Below are 23,007 nucleotides of genomic sequence, written 5' to 3'. Positions count from 1 at the left end.
TGAGTTTCGTTTGATCCATAATCTGTCTGCTCCACACGGCCTTTCGGTGAACGACGCAATTGATCCAGAAGTTTGTTCGGTGCGATACGCATCGTTTGATGAGGCAGTAGCCATCTTGAATCGCCTGGGGCCCGGGACGTTGATGGCGAAATCAGATATCGAGTCAGCGTTCCGGTTGCTCCCGGTACACCCAGACGATCAGCGTCTCTTGGGATTCGGGTTCCAGGGGTCATTTTACATGGATAGGTGTATGCCAATGGGATGCTCTATATCATGTGCTTATTTTGAGCAATTCAGTACTTTCCTGCAATGGGTGTTCACTAAGAGAACGGGTTTTCGAAATGTAATGCACTACCTTGACGACTTTTTGTTCCTTGGTCCCGCCGGAAATCCCGAATGTGCTCAGGCCTTAGCTGAATTCTGTGTGTTGATGGGTCATTTTGGCGTGCCGTTGGCACCGGGTAAAACTATGGGTCCCACGACTTGCCTCGAGTTTTTGGGGATCGAGTTGGACTCAAGGGAGGGGTGTTTCCGTTTACCAGCTAGCAAAGTGTTGAAATTCAGGGCAGCCCTCCGAGTATGTTTGAATACACCTAAGGTTACACTGCATCAGTTGCAACAATTAGTGGGAAAGTTGAACTTTGCCTTGAGAGTGATCCCAATGGCTCGCCCCTTTTCCCGCTCCATTGCCCAAGCGATGGTTGGCCTGAAGGAGGGTCATCATCGCACGAGGTTATCGGCTGAGGTCCGCCAGGACATGCGGATATGGTTAGCATTCTTGGCGGACTTCAATGGCCGAGTCGTCTGGAACAAGCCAGCCGTGACCTCAGAAGAGCTTGGGCTATGGACAGATTCAGCAGGAAGCATAGGTTTTGGCGCCATCTTCGGCACGAACTGGTCTGCTCAAAGATGGCCCCTATGGTGGCACGAGAAGGGGCTGACGAGTAATATTGCTTTCCTTGAATTATTTCCCATTCTCGTGGCCCTGAGAACCTGGCCAGAAGGTTTCAGAGATCATTCTGTCGTTTTTTGGTCCGACAATATGACCGTGGTGGAATGCATCAATAGTCAGTCAGCCCATTGTAAATTGATTTTGAGGCTGCTCAAAGAAATTGTCCTACTATGTATGCAACTGAACGTGGTATTCAGAGCAAAACATGTCCCAGGGGTGATGAATCAGGCTGCTGACGCACTGTCTCGTTTTCACATGCAGGCTTTCTCGGGTTTCCTTCCTTCAGCGGACCCGGAGCCGGCACCCTTCCCCGAAGCTCTCTGGTCTCTCGGTGCCCCGAACTTCGTCACCTCGTGGGAGAGAGTCTAGCACCCAGGACAAGGAAGGCATATGAAGGGGCGTTCCAGGCCTATTTAGCCTTTTTGGGGGCAGAGAGAGGGGGTCTTTGGGGTCAGGAAGAGTGGGTAGTACTTTTTCTGATGTCTTTACATAGGGCTGGGAAATCGGTGGCTACGGCCCAAAGGCATCGTGCCGCCATTTCCTTTGTTGCCAGGGCCCATGGCATCCTGGACCCAACAGCGTCTTTCACAGTACAGAAAGCGCTGCGTGGGTGGCAACGCCTAGAGGGTCGCAGAGTAGACGTAAGACGACCGATAGGTCTAGACAGGTTGTCCCAGTTACTGGCCACACTCCCTAACACATGCTCGTCCCCTTTTGAGACCTGTTTGTTCCGGACTGCATTTACGCTGGCGTTTCACGGGGCTATGAGAGTTAGTGAGCTGGTTGCAAGGAACAAACAGGATGTGACGGGGGGCTTGTGCAGGGAACATGTTCAGATCAGGGGGGATGCGATGATTGTCTCCTTTCTCAGGTCTAAGACTGACCAAGATGGGAGAGGGGACTGCACGATCATTCGCAGGAACCCCGAGTCATCCATGTGTCCGGTACAGTGCTTAGAAGATTACCTAGCACAAAGAGTGGCATCATGGGGGGGGACATTGTTGAGGCATGCAGACGCCACCCCGCTGACGAGGTTTCAGTTTCAACGGGTGCTTGCAATGGCCATTGCCGCAGCGGGCTTGGACCCGGGCGAATTTGGGACCCACTCCTTTCGAATAGGGGCTGCCACTGAAGCTACAGCCAGGGGTCTTAATGTAGAACAAGTGAAACGTGTGGGGCGCTGGTCCTCCAATTGTTATAAGAGGTACGTGCGATTGCACATGTTGTGAAGCTGTAATCATGTACTCACGCCTCTTGTCTTTTGTTTGTTTTCAGTTGTGCAAGCCTACGCGGCAGGGCAGACTGTGCAGTCGACCCAACACCAGGCCAGCGGTCGCACGTCACCGGCTGTGAGGAAGGAGGTGTGGGTCGTGGGCCACTCATACGTGAGACGGGCCGCAGACGTATTCAAAGCAGGTGACATGATTCACGTACCTGGGGAATACGGGTACAGAGTGTCCTTCTACGGAAGGGGCGGTCTCTGTATTGATCAGTTTCAGGAATTTTTTGAGGGCTTGTTAGAGCGGATGAGGTCACCGCCGTCCATAGTCATAGTGCATTTGGGGGGCAATGATTTGGTCACCACCGGTAGACGACTTCTCCTGGAGGCTATGCTTTCCACGGTAAGTTGGTTAGCGAGGAGAGTTCCGGGGTGCCTAATTGCGTGGTCTCATATGATCCCACGAAAAGTGTGGCGGGGGGCTATCTCGATCCCTGCTTTGAATCATTCTGTTAAAAAATTGAATAACAAAGTGAGTAGGTTGTTCCGTTCCAAGACATTGCATTCGATCTCGCATAATTGTATTAATGATGACAGTATGTATCTGGGGGATGGTGTGCATTTATCGAGGGCGGGGAATGAGTTACTCATAGGAGACTTCTTAGCCTGGTTAAAATCTTTAAAACATGACCTTTAGGTAGGAGTTTTTGTGGGGGGTCCGGATAGCCGGTCAACTATCCGGACCTGTGGCGGTAAGGTCATGATCGGTGAGCACTAATTGGTAGATCCCTATGAGTGGGCGTCACCCAACACGGATGGGAGCGCTCGGGAGAGGTGGCCATTGGCCCCTCAGTGGGGAGGCGGTCCCGTCTAAGGGCGGGTCGCCGGAAGTAAAGGAAAGGCGGTCAAGGCCCCTTCCTTTGTAGGAGGGGTTACAGCCCCCTCCTGGGGAATTTCCCGGGGCCAGTGTCATCTGCGACGGCAGATGCGGTAAGTTGTGTGGGGTGGGGAGAGGTCAACGATACCTTCTAGATACCACACACAAGTGTTCGAACGACCTTTAAATGGCGTCGAGTCTTAAGTGCCCCCGTCAAGTCAAGGGAAATTGTTAGTAGTTGCACTTGAGGTAAGCCTCTGTGCTGTCGCCCCTCCCAAGTGGGAGGGGTAAGTCTGGTTAGGGATCTTGACACCGGTTATGACCTTGCCGTTGGCCCTTAAACGTTAGGATGTACAATTTCAGTGTTCTTAGAGAATGTTTTTTGTAGGATGCTAGTTCGGCTAGGAGAACCTCTGTATTAGAGATTATGTTAAGGTTAGCCAAACATCGTAATGTGATAATGAAATTGTACATAACATGAAAACGTTTAATGTTTTAATTTTTTGTTTTAATAAATACGGCCGGGATGGTCACTCCATCCCACATCCAAAAACTTTAAGAACTGTTTCCGGTTTCCCTCCTTTTGGGGATTGTGTTGAGAGGGGGTGGCGGGTATCTCGGCCATATGGAAAGGGGCGACCACTCGGTCCCCCCGAACGTATGGCTGAGTGCCTCGATCCCCCCGGGAAGCCATTTTTGGGCGGGAGGCGTGTCTCGGCTGGTATGCCCGAAGCGGCGTAGCCGGGGCGCGCCTTTTCCCGCCCTAGAGTGGGCTGGCCTAGACACCGACGCAGCCAGCCACGCCCTCGGGGCGGGCAGGGGCGGGTTTTCGCCCGCCCTGAAGACGGATAAAAGAAGGCGCAAGACCAGAAGACGTCCTCTTGTTCTTGTGCTCCGAAGCTGCACCTCCTCGCTACACGTGAGCTCGGGACGGAACGAAGAGCCAATTTTGACCCACCCACCAGCCCCTGAGGACAGCAAGTTGTTGTGCAATAAAGTGAATTTATAAGTTTGTTTTTCCATTTCGTTTACAGGCTGTGACAGTATCAGTTTGTGGTTAATCATAATAAAGTATGGTGAATATCGTCTAGGTTGTTACGATTAAAATGATTTGATGTAGTGTTGCATTTCTAGCATGTTCTTTCGGTCGTAGCGACCAATGTTTTCATAGGTTTGAGTAAGAACTGTCGTATTTATTTTTGGTAGGCGGTAAGGTCATGATCGGTGAGCACTAATTGGTAGATCCCTATGAGTGGGCGTCACCCAACACGGATGGGAGCGCTCGGGAGAGGTGGCCATTGGCCCCTCAGTGGGGAGGCGGTCCCGTCTAAGGGCGGGTCGCCGGAAGTAAAGGAAAGGCGGTCAAGGCCCCTTCCTTTGTAGGAGGGGTTACAGCCCCCTCCTGGGGAATTTCCCGGGGCCAGTGTCATCTGCGACGGCAGATGCGGTAAGTTGTGTGGGGTGGGGAGAGGTCAACGATACCTTCTAGATACCACACACAAGTGTTCGAACGACCTTTAAATGGCGTCGAGTCTTAAGTGCCCCCGTCAAGTCAAGGGAAATTGTTAGTAGTTGCACTTGAGGTAAGCCTCTGTGCTGTCGCCCCTCCCAAGTGGGAGGGGTAAGTCTGGTTAGGGATCTTGACACCGGTTATGACCTTGCCGTTGGCCCTTAAACGTTAGGATGTACAATTTCAGTGTTCTTAGAGAATGTTTTTTGTAGGATGCTAGTTCGGCTAGGAGAACCTCTGTATTAGAGATTATGTTAAGGTTAGCCAAACATCGTAATGTGATAATGAAATTGTACATAACATGAAAACGTTTAATGTTTTAATTTTTTGTTTTAATAAATACGGCCGGGATGGTCACTCCATCCCACATCCAAAAACTTTAAGAACTGTTTCCGGTTTCCCTCCTTTTGGGGATTGTGTTGAGAGGGGGTGGCGGGTATCTCGGCCATACACAAACCGTCCATGATGACTGATCTTTTGATGGTAAAGTAAGAAGAAATAGTGCAACGAACAAGAAAGTGATTTAAAATAGGATGGAATGTCCTCCTTCTAAATACTTTATTCTGCGGACTGGACACGCCTCCTAATTAAAAAATAGAACAGTGCAAGAGAAGACAGTGACAATTATCTGTCTACATAAGGGCCAACATGTTTCTGCCTAACGGGTATTTAATCCCTTGGCATTCGTCAGGGCCTCTGCTCGTATAATAGTTGCACTCCTAATAGTGAAATATAGAATTCACCACCATCACCAAAACAAATTGTAGTAAAACTGGTTAGAAACGGTACAACCTGTAACAACCATGGACATTAACCCTCCGATTCACAATGGTTACTGTGAATTCCTTTGTGGTAGGGCAATAGACCTCGGACGGAAAGTGCGGGCCTCTTAGTACCTGAGCAGTGAGCAGTGTCCAGGTGAGGTGAGGTCCACGTTTTTTCCCTGCTGACCCAAATTTACCAAAATTCATAATCTCGTTGAATACAGTATCCTCCCTCAACCGATCCCACAATACCATCAACAAATGACCAAATCTTCAACTTTGGCAATGATACATTCCTTAATTTCTTCCTGTACATCCATCTCACAAAAATCTCCATCGACTGGTAAACGAGACAGAAAGTCCGTTCTAACACTCTTTCCTCCCACAATGTGAATCCCACTAAAAATTGAACTCCAATAATTTGATAATCTGGCTGTGGCTTTCTTAATTTTGTTTCCTGACAAAAGATCAAAGAGTGATCTGTGATCTGTCAGTAAACAATATTTTCTTCCCAGAGATATGGATTAAACTTGCCAAGACCCCAAACACATGCCAACATTTATTTGATCTATTATAGAATATCTTGTTTCCAATTCATTCATCCTTCTAGAAGCAAACCCTACAGTGACTTCCTTCCATCCTTCACTTGTGGCAAATCAGCCCCCATGCCATATGCACTAACAGCACAGTCACCAAAATATTGCATCCTTCCACACAAGGCTGTAGTGCGGGAGCAGAGTTAATTCTTTATTTGATGTGATCAAAACTTTGTTGACATATTGCAGACCGTTCAAATTTGACATTTTCTTTCAAATAAATGCCTAAAGCACCAGTCAGGTTTGCAAAAATAAATGTTTAAAAAGACAAAAATGTACACAGCTGCCACACTTACACACACTAGGCCCCAAACTGCTTGAATTCAATGCTAAATTCTGTTTATTTATAAAAATACTAACACGTGAACTTTGTTAAAATTAGATCATGACGAAAAGATGTAACAAGAATGTCTACTGTTGACCCTCGTTAAAGGATGCTTTTTCATAATAAGTTTGACATTGTATAACATGATTCACATATTTTCTAGAAATGTTTCTGATTAGTAGAAGAAATGTATTGTTATAGTTTGATTCAAAGTTTAGTTTAAATATAAGCTAAGCAACTTCATATGAAGAAAAGACATTTTCATTGGTGACCCCTTGAACTAACTCGTAATTCCTTTTTCAAGTTACGTCAATGTAAAATGGGGTGGATTAAAGAGCCACGTGGTGGAATCAAGAGACAGATAAAGGAACCAGGAGTGTCTGGGGGTGGATTAAAGAGTGACGAGGTGGAATCAAGAGACAGATAAAGGAACCAGGAGTGTCTGGGGGTGGATTAAAGAGCCATGAGGTGAAATCAAGAGTGAGATAATGGACCCAAGAGTGTCTGCGTGTGGATTAAAGAGCCAAGAGGTGGAATCAAGAGTGAGATAAAGGAGCCAAGAGTGTCTGGGGTGGATTAAAGAGCCATGAGGTAGAATCAAGAGTGAGATAAAGGAGCCGAGAGTGTCTGGGGGTGGATTAAAGAGCCACGAGGTGGAATCAAGAGTGAGATAAAGGAGCCGAGAGTGTCTGGGGGTGGATTAATCAATCACAGCATTTATATAGCGCACTACTCACCCAGAGGGTCTCAAGGCGCTAGGGGAGGGGGGTCCGCTACTGCTCGAACAGCCAGGTCTTGAGTTGCTTCCTGAAGGCGAGGTGGTCCTGGGTCAGGCGGAGGTGGGTCGGGAGGGAGTTCCATGTCTTGGCGGCGAGGTAGGAGAAGGACCGTCCTCCTGTGGTGGCTCTTCGGATGCGGGGGACGGCGGCGAGGGCGTGGCCGGTTGATCGAATCTGGCGTTTGGGAGCGTAGAAGTTGAGGCGGCTGTTGAGGTATCCCGGGCCTTGGTTATGTAGGGCTTTGTGTGCATGGGTGAGGAGTCGGAAGGTGATTCTCTTGTTGACCGGGAGCCAGTGCAGGTCTCTCAGGTGTCCGGAGATGTGGCTGCAACGGGGGATGTCCAGGATGAGACGTGCTGAGGCGTTCTGGATCCGCTGGAGTCTCTTCTGGAGCTTGGCGGTGGTACCGGCGTAGAGGGAGTTGCCGTAGTCCAGACGGCTGGTGACGATGGCCTGGGTGACCGTCTTCCTGGTCTCGGTGGGGATCCACCGGAAGATCTTGCGTAGCATGCGCAGGATGTTGAAGCACGACGAGGAGACGGCGTTGACTTGTCTGGTCATGGAGAGGGAGGAGTCCAGGATGAAGCCCAGGTTGCGTGCGTGGTCTGTTGGTTGGGGTGCGCTGCCCAGGGCGGGGGGCCACCAGGAGTCGTCCCAGGCAGAGGGTGAAGATCCCAGGATGAGGACTTCCGTCTTGTCCGAGTTCAGTTTCAGGCGGCTGTTCTTCATCCATTCGGCTACCTCTTTCATCCCTTCGTGTAGGTTGGCTCTGGCGGTGGCGGGGTCGTTGGTGAGGGAGAGGATCAGCTGGGTGTCGTCGGCGTAGGAGTTGATGTTGAGGTTGTGCTGGCGTGCGATGTCTGCGAGGGGGCTCATGTAGACGTTGAAGAGGGTTGGACTGAGCGAGGAGCCTTGAGGAACGCCGCAGATGACTTCGGTGGCTTCAGATCTGAACGGAGGGAGGCGGACTCTCTGTGTCCTTCCGGCGAGGAAGGAGATGAAGAGCCATGAATCAAGAGTGAGATAAAGGAGCCGAGAGTGTCTGGGGGTGGATTAAAGAGCCATGAATCAAGAGTGAGATAAAGGAGCCAGGAGTGTCTGGGGTGGATTAAAGAGCCATGAGGTGGAATCAAGAGTGAGATAAAGGAGCCAAGAGTGTCTGGGGGTGGATTAAAGAGCCACGAGGTGGAATCAAGAGTGAGAGAAAGGAGCCGAGAGTGTCTGGGGGTGGATTAAAGAGCCATGAATCAAGAGTGAGATAAAGGAGCCGGGAGTGTCTGGGGGTGGATTAAAGAGCCACGAGGTGGAATCAAGAGTGAGATAAAGGAGCCAGGAGTGTCTGGGGGTGGATTAAAGAGCCACGAGGTGGAATCAAGACTGATATAAAGGAGCCAGGAGTGTCTGGGGGTGGATTAAAGAGCCACAAGGTGGAATCAAGAGTCAGATAAAGGAGCCGGGAGTGTCTGGGGGTGGATTAAAGAGCCACGAGATGGAATCAAGACTGAGATAAAGGAGCCGGGAGTGTCTGGGGGTGGATTAAAGCGCCATGAGGTGGATCCAAGACTCCGCAGCCTTGATATTCAGTACGCCGGCTGTGGGCTTCTGAGCACAACTTTGGGCCCGGCTCTCATTCTTTTACAAATTAAGCACTGTATATAATAGTGTATAGCGCAGGGCAGCAGGACCCTGCAGCACCAGAGAGCTGTCTCTCCCCAGACACCTGGACATTACTTCTGCTGAAGGGGGGTCAGAAAGCAGGGGGATTATTAGGACAAGATGAAGTGACACCCCCGCTCCAGTGGTAGCGACATAGGACTCTGTGGTACCAGCGGCTCCTGCCTCCGCGCGGCCCTTGCTACCCGGGCGGGACTGTGAACCAGCAGCGACCCTGGCAAAAATGCTCTCTTCAGCTTCTTGGGAAATCTCTCTCTCTCTCTTTCCATCCATCATCCATCTATCCATCCACCCATCCATCCATCTATCCATCCACCCATCAATTCATCTATCCATCCACCCATCCATCAATCTATCCTTCCATCCACCCATCCATCCATCCACCCATCCATCCATCCATCCATCCATCCATCCATCTATCTATCCATCCACCCATCCATCGATCTACCAATCCATCCATCCATCCACCCATCCATCTACCCATCAATACATCCAAACATCCATCTACTCATCCATCCACCCACACGTCTATCCACCCACCCATCCATCCACCCACCCACACATCCCTCCACCCACCCACCCACTCATCCATCCATTCATCTACCCACCCACCCATCCATCCACTCACCCACCCATCTGTCCACCGACCTATCCATCTGTCAATCCATCCACCCACCTATCCATCCATCCACCCATCCACCCACCTATCCATCCATTCATCTCTTCTTTCCTCTCTCTCTGATCGCTTTCTCTCTACCTCTCCTCCCCCTGTTTCTCCCTCTCCCTCCTCCCAGAGACGTTTTAAGGCCTTGGCAAAGTGGGCTCTTGCCCCGGGCCCCAGCCTTTCAGGGGCCCCTGATAGACCTGGCTCTGTTCTCCACACAGCCCTGCCCTGATGACCTTGAATGGTTTTTAAACACAGTTTGTTTTCATATATTTGTATTACAGGTGGGTGGTAGGAATTGCGTGCAGTGACCTCAGTGAGCTGCTGCTGAGTCATTGGACACACTTCAGAGTCTGGAGGAGTCTGAATGGATCATGAATTCACAACTGGTCTGAGCAGGGGCCCCAAAATGTTTGATCCAGGGCCCCCAAAATCCTTAAGATGTTCCAGCCTCCAGTCCCCCTTCCTCTTCCTCTCTTTCCATCCATCCATGCATTCATCTAACTCCCTCCCACCCCCACAAGGAGCAGAGGGGCCCCTACCACAAGGAGAAGTAGGGGGCCCCTCCCACAAGGAGAAAGATATGGGCACCTCCCACATGGAGAAGCAGGGGTCCCCTCCCACATGGCGAAAGAGAGGGGGCCCTCCCGCAAGAAGAAGAAACAGCCCCCCACCCACAAGGAGAAGCAGAGGGGCCCTCCAAGGAGAGGCAGAGGGGCCTGCCCACAAGGTGAAGCAGGGGTCCCTTCCCACAAGAGAAGCAGAGGGGCCCCTCCCACAGGAGAAGCAGAGGGGCCCCTCCCACAGGAGCAGCAGAGGGGCCCTCCCTCAAGGAGAAGCAGAGTGGCCCCTCCCACAAGCAGAAGCAGAGGGGCCTCTCTCACAGGAGCAGTAGAGGGGCCCCTCCCAAAAGGAGAAGCAGAGGGTCTCCTCCCAGAAGCAGAGGGACCCCTCCCACAAGGAGAAGCAGGGGGCTCCTCCCAGAAGCAGAGGGGCCCCTCCCACAAGGAGCACCAGAGGGCCCCCTCCTAGAAGCACAGGGGCCCCTCCCACAAGGGACAACAGGGGGACCCCTCCCACAAGGAGAATCAGGGGGGCCCTCCCAGAAGGAGCAACAGAGGGGCCCCTCCCACAAGGAGCAGCAGAGGGACCTCGCCCACAAGTAGAAGGAGAGGGGCCCCTCCACCAGGAGAAGCAGGGGGCCCCTCCCTCATGCAGAAGCAGAGGGGCCCCTCCCCCAAGCAGAAGCAGAGGGGCCCATCCCACAGGGAGCCACAGAGGGGCCCCTCCCACAAGGAGAAGCAGAGGGGCCCTTCCTAACCTTCTACAGGGGTCCCCAGGGAGAGGTAGCAGCAGTCCCCCAGGGAGGCAGGCCTGCCAAGTATCACGCATCAGGTGTGACTCTACTGCATTTTATGGTGGTTTTCCGCATCACCGTACTGAAATGCCTCGTCACGCATTTTTAATGCCAGTCTGAATGGCAGACGGCGGTGCCAGTGCGCCAGCTCTGTTGCTCCCCACAGACTTGCCAGAAGGAGCTGGCTCAGTGAGGTGATAGTTAAAGATCTTAAAGAGTCTGCTCAGCTCTGGAGTCGGGCTCTCGGGAGGGGGGGGGGGGGGGGCTGGCCTCATCCGTGGTTGCTGCTGGCAGCTTTAGCACTTTTGGGTGCCCCGGGATTGGATGTGGGTGACCTCGTGCCTCGTCACCTCCTGGAAGAAGTGAGGTACGGTGGTAGGCAGGTCTGAGAAGCGGCGAGGGCCTCAAGAGTGGAGGAGTCCTGGCGGTGGTGTGCTGCTGTCTGCCATCAAACATCGGTGAACAGAGGCATGATTGGGCCTGTCTGAGAGCACCATGAGGAGGTGAGTCCCCTACAAACACGGACTTTAAAGTGCCTCCCCTGGAACTATCACCCAATGGAAGCCCAGAACAGCAGCGATGCACGAGTGTTGCTCCAGAATCAAACACTGCACTGGGCACAGTGCGGGAGGCGGCCAGTCTTGAGTCACTGGACTCATCCTCAGAGGCAGCGCCATCACCATCCTGGGGATCGCCATGCACGAAAGCTAAGTGCGGCCTGCCGGGCGGGGGCCGAGTCAATCAGCAGCTGGGAGAACTTAAGAATGCATCATGCAGTGAGCTGTGCTGTGTGCGCACAGCGGTCTCTGTGCAGTCCATTCATAAAGTAAGTCACAGTGTACTTTGGCCAACGCTGCAGGCCAGGCAGAGCTGTGATACGGGTGCAGTGCAGTTTGTGTTGTTGTCACACACAGCATCTGCCAGGCCGGAACTCACTCTCTTTGCAAAATTCAGCACAGAAGAGCACCGGCCCGATGACACCCGAGCTTCCATCCTGGCAGAGTTACTGAGGCGGCACAGCAGGTGAGGTGTGCTGTTAACTGGATAAGCACCGGTGGTGAATGATAGGCCACCACGACCACCCCCTATCGCTGGATAAGGACCGGTGGCGAATGATAGGCCAGTACGACCACACCCTATTCCTGGATAAGGACCGGTGGCGAATAATAGGCCAGTACAACCACCCCCTTTACCTGGAGAAGGACTGGTGTGAATGATAGGCCACTACGACCACCCCCTTTCCCTGGATAACGACCGGTGGTGAATGATAGGCCAGCACGACCACCCCCTTTCCCTGGATAAGGACCGGTGGTGAATGATAGGCCAGGACTACCACCCCCTTTCACCCTGATTAATAAATCACTTTCTCCATTTTTGAAGATTCTTCAAAACCCAAGACTTGATAAACAAGATCTTATACAAATAGTTCGTATTACTTTTGAATGCTACTTTTCTGCCTTTTACTACTTTATCTGTCATGGAGAATCAAAGCAGCTCTCCCAACTCCTGGCCTGTGTTATTGCATTGTTTGCATAAGATTCTCCTAGTGCCTCGCTCGTGTTATTGCATTGTGTCCAATAGATTCTCCTAGTGCCTGGCCTGTGTTATTGCATTTTGAGCGTCAGATTCTCCTTGTGACTAGACTGTGTTATTGCATTGTTTACATCAGATTCTCCTTGTGCCTGGCCTGTGTTATTGCACTCTTAACATCAGATTCTCCTAGTGTCTGGCCCGTGTTATTGCATTGTTTACATCAGATTCTCCTCATGCCCGGTTTGTGTTATTGCATTGTTTGCTTCAGATTCTCCTCATGCCTGGCCTGTGTTATTGCACTGCTTACATCAGATTCTCCTTTTGTCTGGCCCGTGTTATTGCATTGTTTACATCAGATTCTCCTCGTGCCCGGCTTGTGTTGTTTGCATCAGATTCTCCTTTTACCTGGCTTGTGTTATTGCATTGTTTACATCAGATTCTCCTCGTGCCTCGCCTTTGTTATTGCAGTGTTTGCGTCGGATTCACCTAGTGCCTAGCCTGTGTTATTGCATTATTTGCATCAGATTCACCTAGTACCTTGCCTGTGTTATTGCATTGTTTGTGTCAGATTCTCCTAGTGCCTTGCCTGTGTTATTGTATTCTTTGTGTCAGATTCTCCTAGTGCCTAGCCTGTGTTATTAGCATTGTTTTCGTCAGATTCTCCCAACGCCTGCCTGTGTTATTGCATTGTTTACATCAGATTCTCCTTGTGCCCGGCCTGTGTTATTGTATGTTTGCGTCAGATTCTCCTCGTACCTGGCCTGTGTTATTGCATTGTTTGCATCAGAATCTCTTCGTGCCTGGCCTGTGTTATTGCACTGTTTACATCAGATTCTTCTAGTATCTGGCCTGCGTTATTGCATTGTTTGTGTCAGATTCTCCCAATGCCTGGCCTGTGTTATTGCATTGTTTACATCAGATTCTCCTCGTGCCCGGCCTGTGTTATTGCATTGTTTGCTTCAGATTCTCCTTGTGCCTGGCCTGTGTTATTGCATTGTTTACATCAGATCCTCCTCGTGCCTGCCCTGTGTGATTGCAGTGTTTGCGTCAGATTCACCAAGCGCCAGGCCTTTGTTATTGCATTGTTTACATCAGATTCTCCTAGTGTCTGGCCCGTGTTATTGCATTGTTTTCGTCAGATTCTCCCAACTCCTGGCCTGTGTTCTTGCATTGTTTGCATCAGATTCACCTAGTGCCTGACCTGTGTTATTGCATTGTTTGCATCAGATTCTCCTCTGCCTGGCCTGTATTATTGCATTGTTTACATAAGATTCACCTAGTGCCTGGCCTGTGTTATCGCATTGTTTGCATCTGAATTTCCCAGTGCCTGGCCTGTGTTATTGCACTGTTTACATCAGATTCTCCTAGTGTCTGGCCCGTGTTATTGCATTGTTTACATCAGATTCTCCTCGTGCCTTGCCTGTGTTATTAGCATTGTTTGCCTCAGATTCTCCTCATGCCTGGCCTGTGTTATTGCATTGTTTACATCAGATTCTCCTCGTGCCTGGCCTGTGTTATTGCAGTGTTTGCGTCGGATTCACCTAGTGCCGTGCCTGTGTTATAGCATTGTTTGTGTCAGATTCTCCTAGTGCCGTGCCTGTATTATTAGCATTGTTTGCGTCAGATTCTCCCAACGCCTGGCCTGTGTTATTGCATTGTTTATATGAGATTCTCCCAATGCCTGGCCTGTGTTATTGCATTGTTTACCCTCAGATTCTCCTCGTGCCTGGCCTCTGTTATTGCAGTGTTTGTGTCAGATTCACCTAGTGCCTGGCCTGTGTTATTGCATTGTTTGCATCAGATTCACATAGTGCCTGACCTGTGTTTTGCATTGTTTACATCAGATTCTCCTCGTGCCTGGCCTGTGTTATTGCATTGTTTGCATCAGAATATCCTCGTGCCTGGCCTGTGTTATTGCACTGTTTACATCAGATTCTCCCAATGTCTGGCCTGTATTATTGCATTGTTTGTGTCAGATTCTCCCAACGCCTGGCCTGTGTTATTGCATTGTTTACATCAGATTCTCCTCGTCACCGGCCTGTGTTATTGAATTGTTTGCTTCAGATTCTCCTCATGCCTGGCCTGTGTTATTACATTGTTTACATCAGATTCTCCTCATGCCTGGCCTGTGTTATTGTAGTGTTTGCGTCAGCTTCACCTATGACCTGCCCTGTGTTATTGCATTGTTTACATCAGATTTTACTAGTGTCTGGCCTGTGTTATTGCATTGTTTTCGTCAGATTCTCCCAGCGCCTGGCCTATGTTATTGCATTGTTTACATCAGATTCTCCACGTGCCTGGCCTGTGTTATTCCATTGTTTGCTTCAGATTCTCCTCGTGCCTGGTCTGTGTTATTGCAGTGTTTGCGTCAGATTCACCTAGTGCCTGGCCTGTGTTATTGCATTGTTTGCATCAGATTCACATAGTGCCTTGCCTGTTTTATTTCATTGTTTGCATCAGATTCTCCTTGTGCCTGGCCTGTGTCATTGCATTGTTTGCGCCGTAGAGTCTCCTAATGCTTGGCCTGTGTTATTGCATTGTTTGCGTCACGTTTTCCTACTTCCTTGCCTGTGTTATTGCATTGTAAGCGTCACGTTTTTCTAGTACCTTGTCTGCGTTATTGCATTATATGCGCTGCTTTTGGTATGTTATTATTCAAGTAGTTGCAGCTTTTCTAACAAACATGGTACCTTTTATCCCAATCAAGTGCATCTGACTGCAAGGACACTGCACTCTCGCTGCAGTAGCAAGCTACTTCCTATTTATGTAGCAACAGACAGCACAGTATGTCTGCCAGAGATGTCGTAGGATCAGAAACAGTACAAAGGTAAGTAGGTATGATGCAAAACCTTTGAGTAAGATTTTAAACGAAGAAGCTGCTGTGATAGACGGCAAAACATCCATGTCGAAACATCAGCAGTAGGACAATGGTACATGGAACAATAATAGTAGATTTAAACTTCTGTGCAGTGCGTGTCACTTAATGTTCTTTTCTTCCACTCTCATGAGGTGGTTTTTGCAAGCCAACTTTGAGCTCACTGAGTGTGGAGCTTCCACGAATGTCAGAGACGGGCTGTTCCAAAGACGGTAACAGAGAAGGTTGAAATACCTGAGTCTTGATCCTGGCAGATGGACGGGTGATCCCTGAGGGGGTGTAGTTGGTCTGTGTGTTACCACGGCTGTCCAGGGGGTGTAAACAAATGTCAGCAATTTGTGGAGGGCCTTCTTTTGGGTGAGAACCACCCAGCTTCATGCAGTACAGACTTGAGGGGATGTGTTTGCGCAGGAGGAGTTACATTCTCATAGCAAAATGGAGGACCTTGTCCAAAGCAGATAGATGTTGCCAAGGTTTAACATCTTCAGTTACGGCAGATGGAGAAAGTCCATGTACCTCGAGGTTCTTGAAAAGCTTTCTGCACTCTGCTGGTGCAGGCAGGATGTTTATTCTCTAGTTGGCATTTGCCAGGGGATGTTCAGATGCAGTGTTTGAATTAAGCCGTGGAGCAGCACTTGTAGCGTTGACTCTTGGAGTCTTGTAGTGTGTGCTGGAGGCGGTAGAACTGTCTTAATGTTCTACGGGGCTCAGAAAATCCAGACTCTCCCACTTCTCAAAGCCCGAGGTCTGTGGCTTGACCAGTAGAACAGCAATAAAGAAGATGACCTAGACCAGTTCTACCTCTCCCGACCTTTGAACTGATCATTGAGGAAAGAAGTCCTTGTCAGGAAAGCAGATCCACACAAGGCACAGATGACAGAAGCCCCTACCTGGAAGGAAGAGCTGCACAAGGCGCAGCTGACAGAAGCCCCTGCCTGGAAGGAAGAGCTGCACAAGGCACAGCTGACAAAAGTCCTCTCTAGGAAGGAAGATCTGCACACGGCACAGCTCGCAGAAGCCCCTGCCTGGGAGGAAGATCTGCACAGGGCGCAGCTGACAGAAGCCCCTGCCTGGGAGGAAGATCTGCACAGGGCACAGCTGACAGAAGTCCTTACTGGAAGGAAGATATGCACAAGGCGCTGCTGACGGATGTCCTGCCCGGAAGGAAGATCTGTACAGGGTGCAGCAGACAGTAGTTCTGCCTGGCGGTGACCTCAAAGCAGTGAGAGACCCACAAACAACAAGATCTTTCAAGCCCAGCTAGCCACACTGGACACAATGTACACCAAAAGCCTTATTTAGATTTCAGCAGATGGTTTATTGTAAATAAAAAAAAAAATTGTGTCTTGTAAAGCGCACTGCTACCCGCACCGCAGGCCTCGTAGCGCTTTAGACCGCTGGGGAACCCGTCCTGGCTTTCCCTGTGAGATGGTCCCTCCTGGGGGTCTCCAAGGTGAAACCAGGCATCCCCGGCATTTGTGTGGGGCCGTTGTGGAGATGAGGCAAGCTAATGCCCAGAGTTGCCGAGTGTGATCCCTGGTCGGAGTAGGCACCGATGCGAGAATTATCAGTCCGCTGATCCTGGTCCAAGACCCTGCCGCGTCGGGAATCGAACCCTGGTCCCGGGCCGTTCTCTGCTCTCGCGTCTGCCGCCTCTAACCAGTGAGCCACACCTCTCCACCATCACAAATGTGACAGGTGTCCTGCCCGCCCCATTAAAAATGCATTGCATCCTGCAGCAATTATAATAAGGCAGACAGAATATCTGTCACGTTTTGAAAATGCCTTGGTGTAGTTTGCAGATTTTTACTCTGCGGAACTCCACGAAGTGCCAGGGAAACTCCGGCGCACTCTGCAGACTTCCGCTAGTGGCAGAGGTTTTTAAGTTGCACTGTGCTCACTGATTTTTAGTGCCAGGAGTTCAACCCCCACTGTAAAATCAGCATGAACAGCACTACGCGCCGTGCCAGAGGGCGATGTTGCTTACTGTCGCTCTAATTGACATTCTAATCGAATGGCAGCTGCATCAACGAGAATGGCAGATTTTAACACTTGAGTGGTCGCGACCTGCCGTGACCTCCCGCATTGAGAAATCTCGACAGGAGGAGGTCTAGTGCGTTATATTTTCTCACAAGCGCTCGCCATCTTACCATTGGCGAACCGCTTGAGAAAAGAACTCCGTTCTGCATGGAGCTTTTTGGAACAAGTCTGCACAGAGTGCGGAGTGGGAAAAACTTTGCGAGCTCCACCGGCAGAGTGGAATTCTTCACCCACCCCTAGTTTTGAGGCAAAAATCTGTTGGACAAACTCCTAACTAGGCCCTATGTCTGCAATAAGTGTTGCAGAAGAAGTGAGATCCATGGCCTTGTGAGTATGAGGCAGTTATATGACTTCTGATGAACCCCACAGAGTTACTGCGCAGCCACAGGGCAGTAGGGGGCCGAAGGACAGGAAACGAGGTAAACTTGAATATTAGGAATATGGAAATGTAGAAATGCTGCATCACCTGTGGATTACTGACACCTCCTCCCGCTCTGCCAAATGCCCATCCAGTCACAAAGTGTCATCCTGGGCCCCAAACGGACAATGTCATGCCAGATGCCATGTAATGGTGGAAAAGGGGGAAAAAAGAGTAATGTGCACAAATCTGCTGAGAGGATATCTCAGGTAAATTATTGGTTGTGATGGATTCTCTATCAGTACTAAATGACTGATATTGTTGAATATTAAATTATATGAATCAACGTTTGTTTGCCTTATCTGCGCCTATAATGTAAAGGACGGGCCTTACAGTAAACCTCTCGTTCTGTTTGACACAAAAGCCCTGGAAGGAGCTGCATCTTACAGAACTTTATCTACTTTAGGAAGAACTAAAGACTTGTTTATTAAAGTTGTCTTTCAGGGCCAGAACCGGGTACTGTAAGCTGCACTAGTTTCAGGGAGATGGACAGATGTTATGGCGATAGGAAACCCCCATCAACTCACAATAATGTTCCAGTCTTCCAGGTTAGAAGAAACCAGAAATGCTTGAACCAAGGGAGCTGTTAAAAGTGTCAAAGGTGACCTATGAACAGCGAAGTAAAGACAGGAGTTGGCATTTGAGATGATCTTAAGTAAATAGGAAAGAAATGTGAAGAAGTGTGTGAATAGAGTTACTTTTGTTCTATTCTTCGTAAAGAGTTACTGGAAATTATATAGCCCAGCCTGATCCATCTCTTTTTCTAACATCTATTGTTGTTTCAATGAAATCTTGACCATATGTGTCTATCTTAAGCTATACCTCTAGCACTTGGGTGCCCCGTGAGCACCCTTACTCTGTGAACACTGGTAAATCACCTCCTTTTCAGACATTAATAAGATATCACCTGATCAACAGAACTTTTAGTTAAATATCTGTGTATGATGAAATATTCCTTGCTAAGTTTCAAAGGCGGTAAAGAAGAAGGGGAGATTTACTAAGATTTTGCACTGTGTTTGCGTCACAAAAGTGACACAAAACAGTGCAAAATCTTTTTTTCCTAATTTACTTTCTATTGCTAAACTTGTTTAGCGCTGGAAATAACGTTAAAGTAATGTGAAGCAGCGCATATCACGGCTTCGCGCTACTTTGTACCATGGGGGCCTGCCAAGGGTGGTGCATGGGCGTTCCTGTGCAACCACCCATGGTTTCTCACGCTAAACCAAATCTACCAAATAAAGTAGATTGGGCTTAGCATGAGAAAACTGCACCCTTTTAAACTAGGCGCAAGGAAGGAGAAATGCTTTCATTTCTCCTTCATTTTCTGACTTTGCATGCGTGCAGCACTGTACAACAAACATACAAAGTGGGAAAAGCTTTTCCTCATGTGTAGGCATAGTATTTTGTATAGGAAGTGTCTCTTTCCTGTACAAAACCTAAGCTGGACTCACACACACACCCTAGCGCTCTGGTGCTAAGGTGTGTGCATGGCTCAGGGCCGCTGTAATCTGTGCCCGTGCAAGGGAAAGGGAAGGTGAGAGCCATATCTTTGAAAATATGGTGCTCTCCTGCTCCTTCCCCGTCGCTCAACGCAACACAGCCTCGCACAGGGGGGCTGTGTGCATTGCTTGGAGATTTAGTAAACCTCCCCTGAAATGTCTTTTACAACCAGTTAAACATTGTGAATTCTCATTCAATTATGCTTCAATTTAGTAATTTAAAATATCTTTACATCCAACAGAAAACAAGCCTTGAATGTACGAAATGACCATCAATAATGAAGCGAATGGTGTAAAACTTCAATAATAGCAGGAATAATGAGCTACAGTATTCAGGACACCATCAGCGCAGTCGGCGACAGAGGAACCTGCACACAAACTGACAGATCCCGGATGAAGTATCAAGGGCAGTTCAGTGATTGCAAGAGTCTGAGCCGTGCACCTCAACGCCACAAGATGAAGAAATGACCTTAGGAAAATTAAGGCAACAACAATAACAAACCGCATCCTGTATAAACAAGTGTCCAACACCAGATTTGATCATGGGATCGGTATGATGTGACTACCACCCTGCTCTGTTTTCTAAAATTTGCACCAGCCAAAAGGAAGATACATCTTTACCCGCAAGCGTGCATAGCCATAATCTAATCTAAAGGCACAATCGCCTACAAAGACACCTTCTACGTATTAGAAGTGTGGCAAATATTTGGTGGCTATTGTATTTTATTGTTAAAACAGAAATCAAACGTGCAAAATACTGCACACATATAAATTGTGTGAGAAAAACACGAGTGCTTTATCAGCCATGTTGGCCCATCAGGAAATACAGTCATGGGATGTAGACAAATATATACCCGACCCACAGACACTAACCAAGAAAGAAGAATCATACACATACAGCAAGAGCTTTACTTTGTCATCACTACTCAAGCTTCATCAGCACACGTACACAGGACAAAAACCATTCAAGTGCAGTGAATGTGTAAAGAGCTTTAGTCCGTTATCAAGCCTTCAAACACATCAGCGAACACACACAGGGGAAAAACCATTCAAGTGCAGTGAATGTGTCAAGAGCTTTAGTAGGTTATCAGAACTACAAATACACCAGCGAACACACACAGGGGAAAAGCCATTCAAGTGCACTGAATGTGCAAAGTGCTTTAGTAGGTTATCAAGCCTTCAACGTCATCAGAAAACACACACAGGGGAAAAAGCATTCAACTGCAGTGAATGTGGGAAGAGCTTTAGTCGATTATCAATCCTAAAAATTCATCAGCGAACACACACGGGGGAAAAACCATTCAAGTGTAGTGAATGTGCAAAGTGCTTTAGTCAGTTATCACACCTTCAGAGGCATCAGCTAACACACACGGGGGAAAAACCCTATCATTGTAGTGAATGTGACAGTAGTTTCAGTTACACTTCAGCATTAAGGTCTCATCAGCGAACACACACTGGGGAAAAGCCATTCAAGTGCAGTGAATGTGCAAAGTGCTTTAGTCAGTTATCAAACCTCCAACAACATCAGCGAATACACACAGGGGAAAAACCATTCAAGTGCAATGAATGTGGGAAGAGCTTTAGTCGACTAACAGAGCTACAAATACATCAGCGAACACACACGGGGGAAAAGCCATTCAAGTGCAATGAATGTGGGAAGAGCTTTAGTCGACTAACAGAGCTACAAAGACATCAGCGAACACACACAGGGGAAAAGCCTTTCAAGTGCAGTGAATGTGTAAAGAGCTTTAGTAGGTTATCAGAGCTACAAATACACCAGCGAAAACACACAGGGGAAAAACCATTCAAGTGCAGTGAATGTGGGATGAGCTTTAGTCGGTTATCAAGCCTCCAAACACATCTGCGAACACACACAGGGGAAAAACCATTCAAGTGCAGTGAATGTGCAAAGAGCTTTAGTCAGTTATCACACCGTCAAAGTCATCTGCGAATACACACAGGAGAAAAGCCATACCATTGCACTGAATGTGTGAAGAGCTTTAGTCAACTAACAGGGCTACAAAGACATCAGCGAACACACACGGGGAAGAGCCATTCAAGTGCAATGAATGTGTAAAGAGCTTTAGTAGGTTATCAGAGCTACAAATACGTCAGCGAACATATACATACCATTGCAGTGAATGTGCAAAGTGCTTTAGACACTTATCAGTCCTCCAAACACATCAGCGAACACACACAGGGGAAAAGCCATTCAACTGCAGTGAATGTGGGAAGAGCTTTAGTCGATTATCAGTCCTACAAATTCATCAGCGAACACACACGGGGGAAAACCCCTAATATTGTAGTGAATGTGACAGTAATTTCAGTTACACTTCAGCATTAAGGTATCATCAGCGAACTCACACAGGAGAAAACCATTCAAGTGCAGTGAATGTGTAAAGAGCTTTGTTCGGTTATCAGAACTACAAAGACACCAGAGAAAACACACAGGGGAAAACCCATTCCCCTGGCTTTAATCAGTTATCAAGCCTTCAACGACCTCAGCGAGAACACACGGGTGAAAAGCCATTCAAGTGCACTGAATGTGCAAAGTGCTTTAGTAGGTTATCAAGCCTTCAACGTCATCAGAAAACACACACAGGGGAAACGCCATTCATGTGCAGTGAATGTGCAAAGTGCTTTAGTCACTTATCAAACCTACAAACGCACCAGCGAACACACTCAGGGGAAAAACTATTCAAGTGCAGTGAATGTGCAAAGTGCTTTAGTCAGTTATCAAACCTTAAAAATATAATCAAACACACACGGGGGAAAAACCATTCAAGTGCAGTGAATGTGCAAAGTGTTTTAGTCACCTGTCAAACCTACAAACACATCAGCGAATACACACAGGGGAAAAACTATTCACGTGCTATAAGGTGTCGCACATTTGTAGTGTCACACATAAGGAGTACCCTAAAAACATCAAAATGTCTCCTACATTTACAGAAAACCTAGCAGCTATGCTATATTTAACTATTTAATTTTATAGAGCCAGTTTTACTAAGGCAGTGTCTAGATCACTGTGATGGTCTAGACACGCCTTAGAAACTCTTCAGCGCTCCTGAAGGGCCTCTGCCCGGTCACTAAAAAATGTCACATAATAATAGGGAGTCGCGGCCAACGATCAATAAGCCAAGGGAGCCATGGGTTGAACAAGTTTGGGAACCACTGCTATAGATTGATGTCATGGAATAAACAGGGCACAAATAATGAAAATAGTGAAGGAGCCCATTATCAAATGCAAATCACAATGACGTCGCATGTAGTGACGTCACCAGAAGTGATGTCAGGCCCTTATAATAATGTTCATGTGAAATGTTGACGGCCTGTTTTAAAAACAAAAAACAAGAAACATAAAATAATGTAAAAATACGTTTTTGTTCTCAGTTTTTATACATCATGTGTTTTTCCCACTATCAGTTTTTAACTAAACTCGGAAAGGACTGAAAGTGTAAATATTTTTAAAGTGCTATGTGGAACTTGGAAATTACATTTTTAAACAATTTTCAACGAATAAATAAAATGTACTTTCAATTTGCGTTTGTTTCCTGACGTTCTTTATCCAGCCCCTAAGCCCCAAAGTGTTTCACATTTACAGTGTATTAAGCAATAGAAGGGCTAATTTTGTCTAGTTCTTTGTTCCTCTCTTGCGCCACTAACACAAATAAATAAAGGGGACGCTGCTATTGGGACGGATAGTTACAAACACTCTGAGGCCTGGGTCTGTAGATGCAAGAAACAAAGTAACAATTCCCATTCGCAGGTTAAGGAGCTAGGTGGAACTGGGACCCCATCAAACTGTGTCCACCTCCGACTTGTGCCGTGCTGATAAAGCAATAGTGAATTTGTGTAATTTACGATGAATTGAAATGCGAGGAAGAGAAGAAGAGAGCGAGGTGCAGGATATATTAAATAAAATTAA

At 48.2% G+C, this 23,007-nt stretch overlaps 1 protein-coding gene across 4 annotated transcripts in view; it reads left to right on the top strand.

Annotated features, from left to right (window-relative positions):
- Positions 1 to 22,623, top strand: part of LOC147736865 (uncharacterized) — a 120,463-nt gene extending 97,840 nt beyond the window's left edge. For all 4 annotated transcript variants that reach the window (XM_086953541.1, XM_086953537.1, XM_086953539.1 and 1 more), the window contains one exon: positions 19,325 to 22,623. In XM_086953541.1, coding sequence (XP_086809667.1) covers positions 19,888 to 21,159 — 1,272 coding nt within the window. In that variant the 5' untranslated portion in view covers positions 19,325 to 19,887 and the 3' untranslated portion in view covers positions 21,160 to 22,623. The remainder of the gene's footprint in view (positions 1 to 19,324) is intronic.
- The last annotated feature ends 384 nt before the right edge of the window (positions 22,624 to 23,007 follow it).

Source organism: Lissotriton vulgaris, chromosome 1_2 (genome assembly GCF_964263255.1).
Source record: "Lissotriton vulgaris chromosome 1_2, aLisVul1.2, whole genome shotgun sequence".
In the NCBI taxonomy this organism is placed as follows: Eukaryota; Metazoa; Chordata; class Amphibia; order Caudata; family Salamandridae; genus Lissotriton; species Lissotriton vulgaris.
This window is presented reverse-complemented; position numbering and strand designations above follow the sequence as displayed.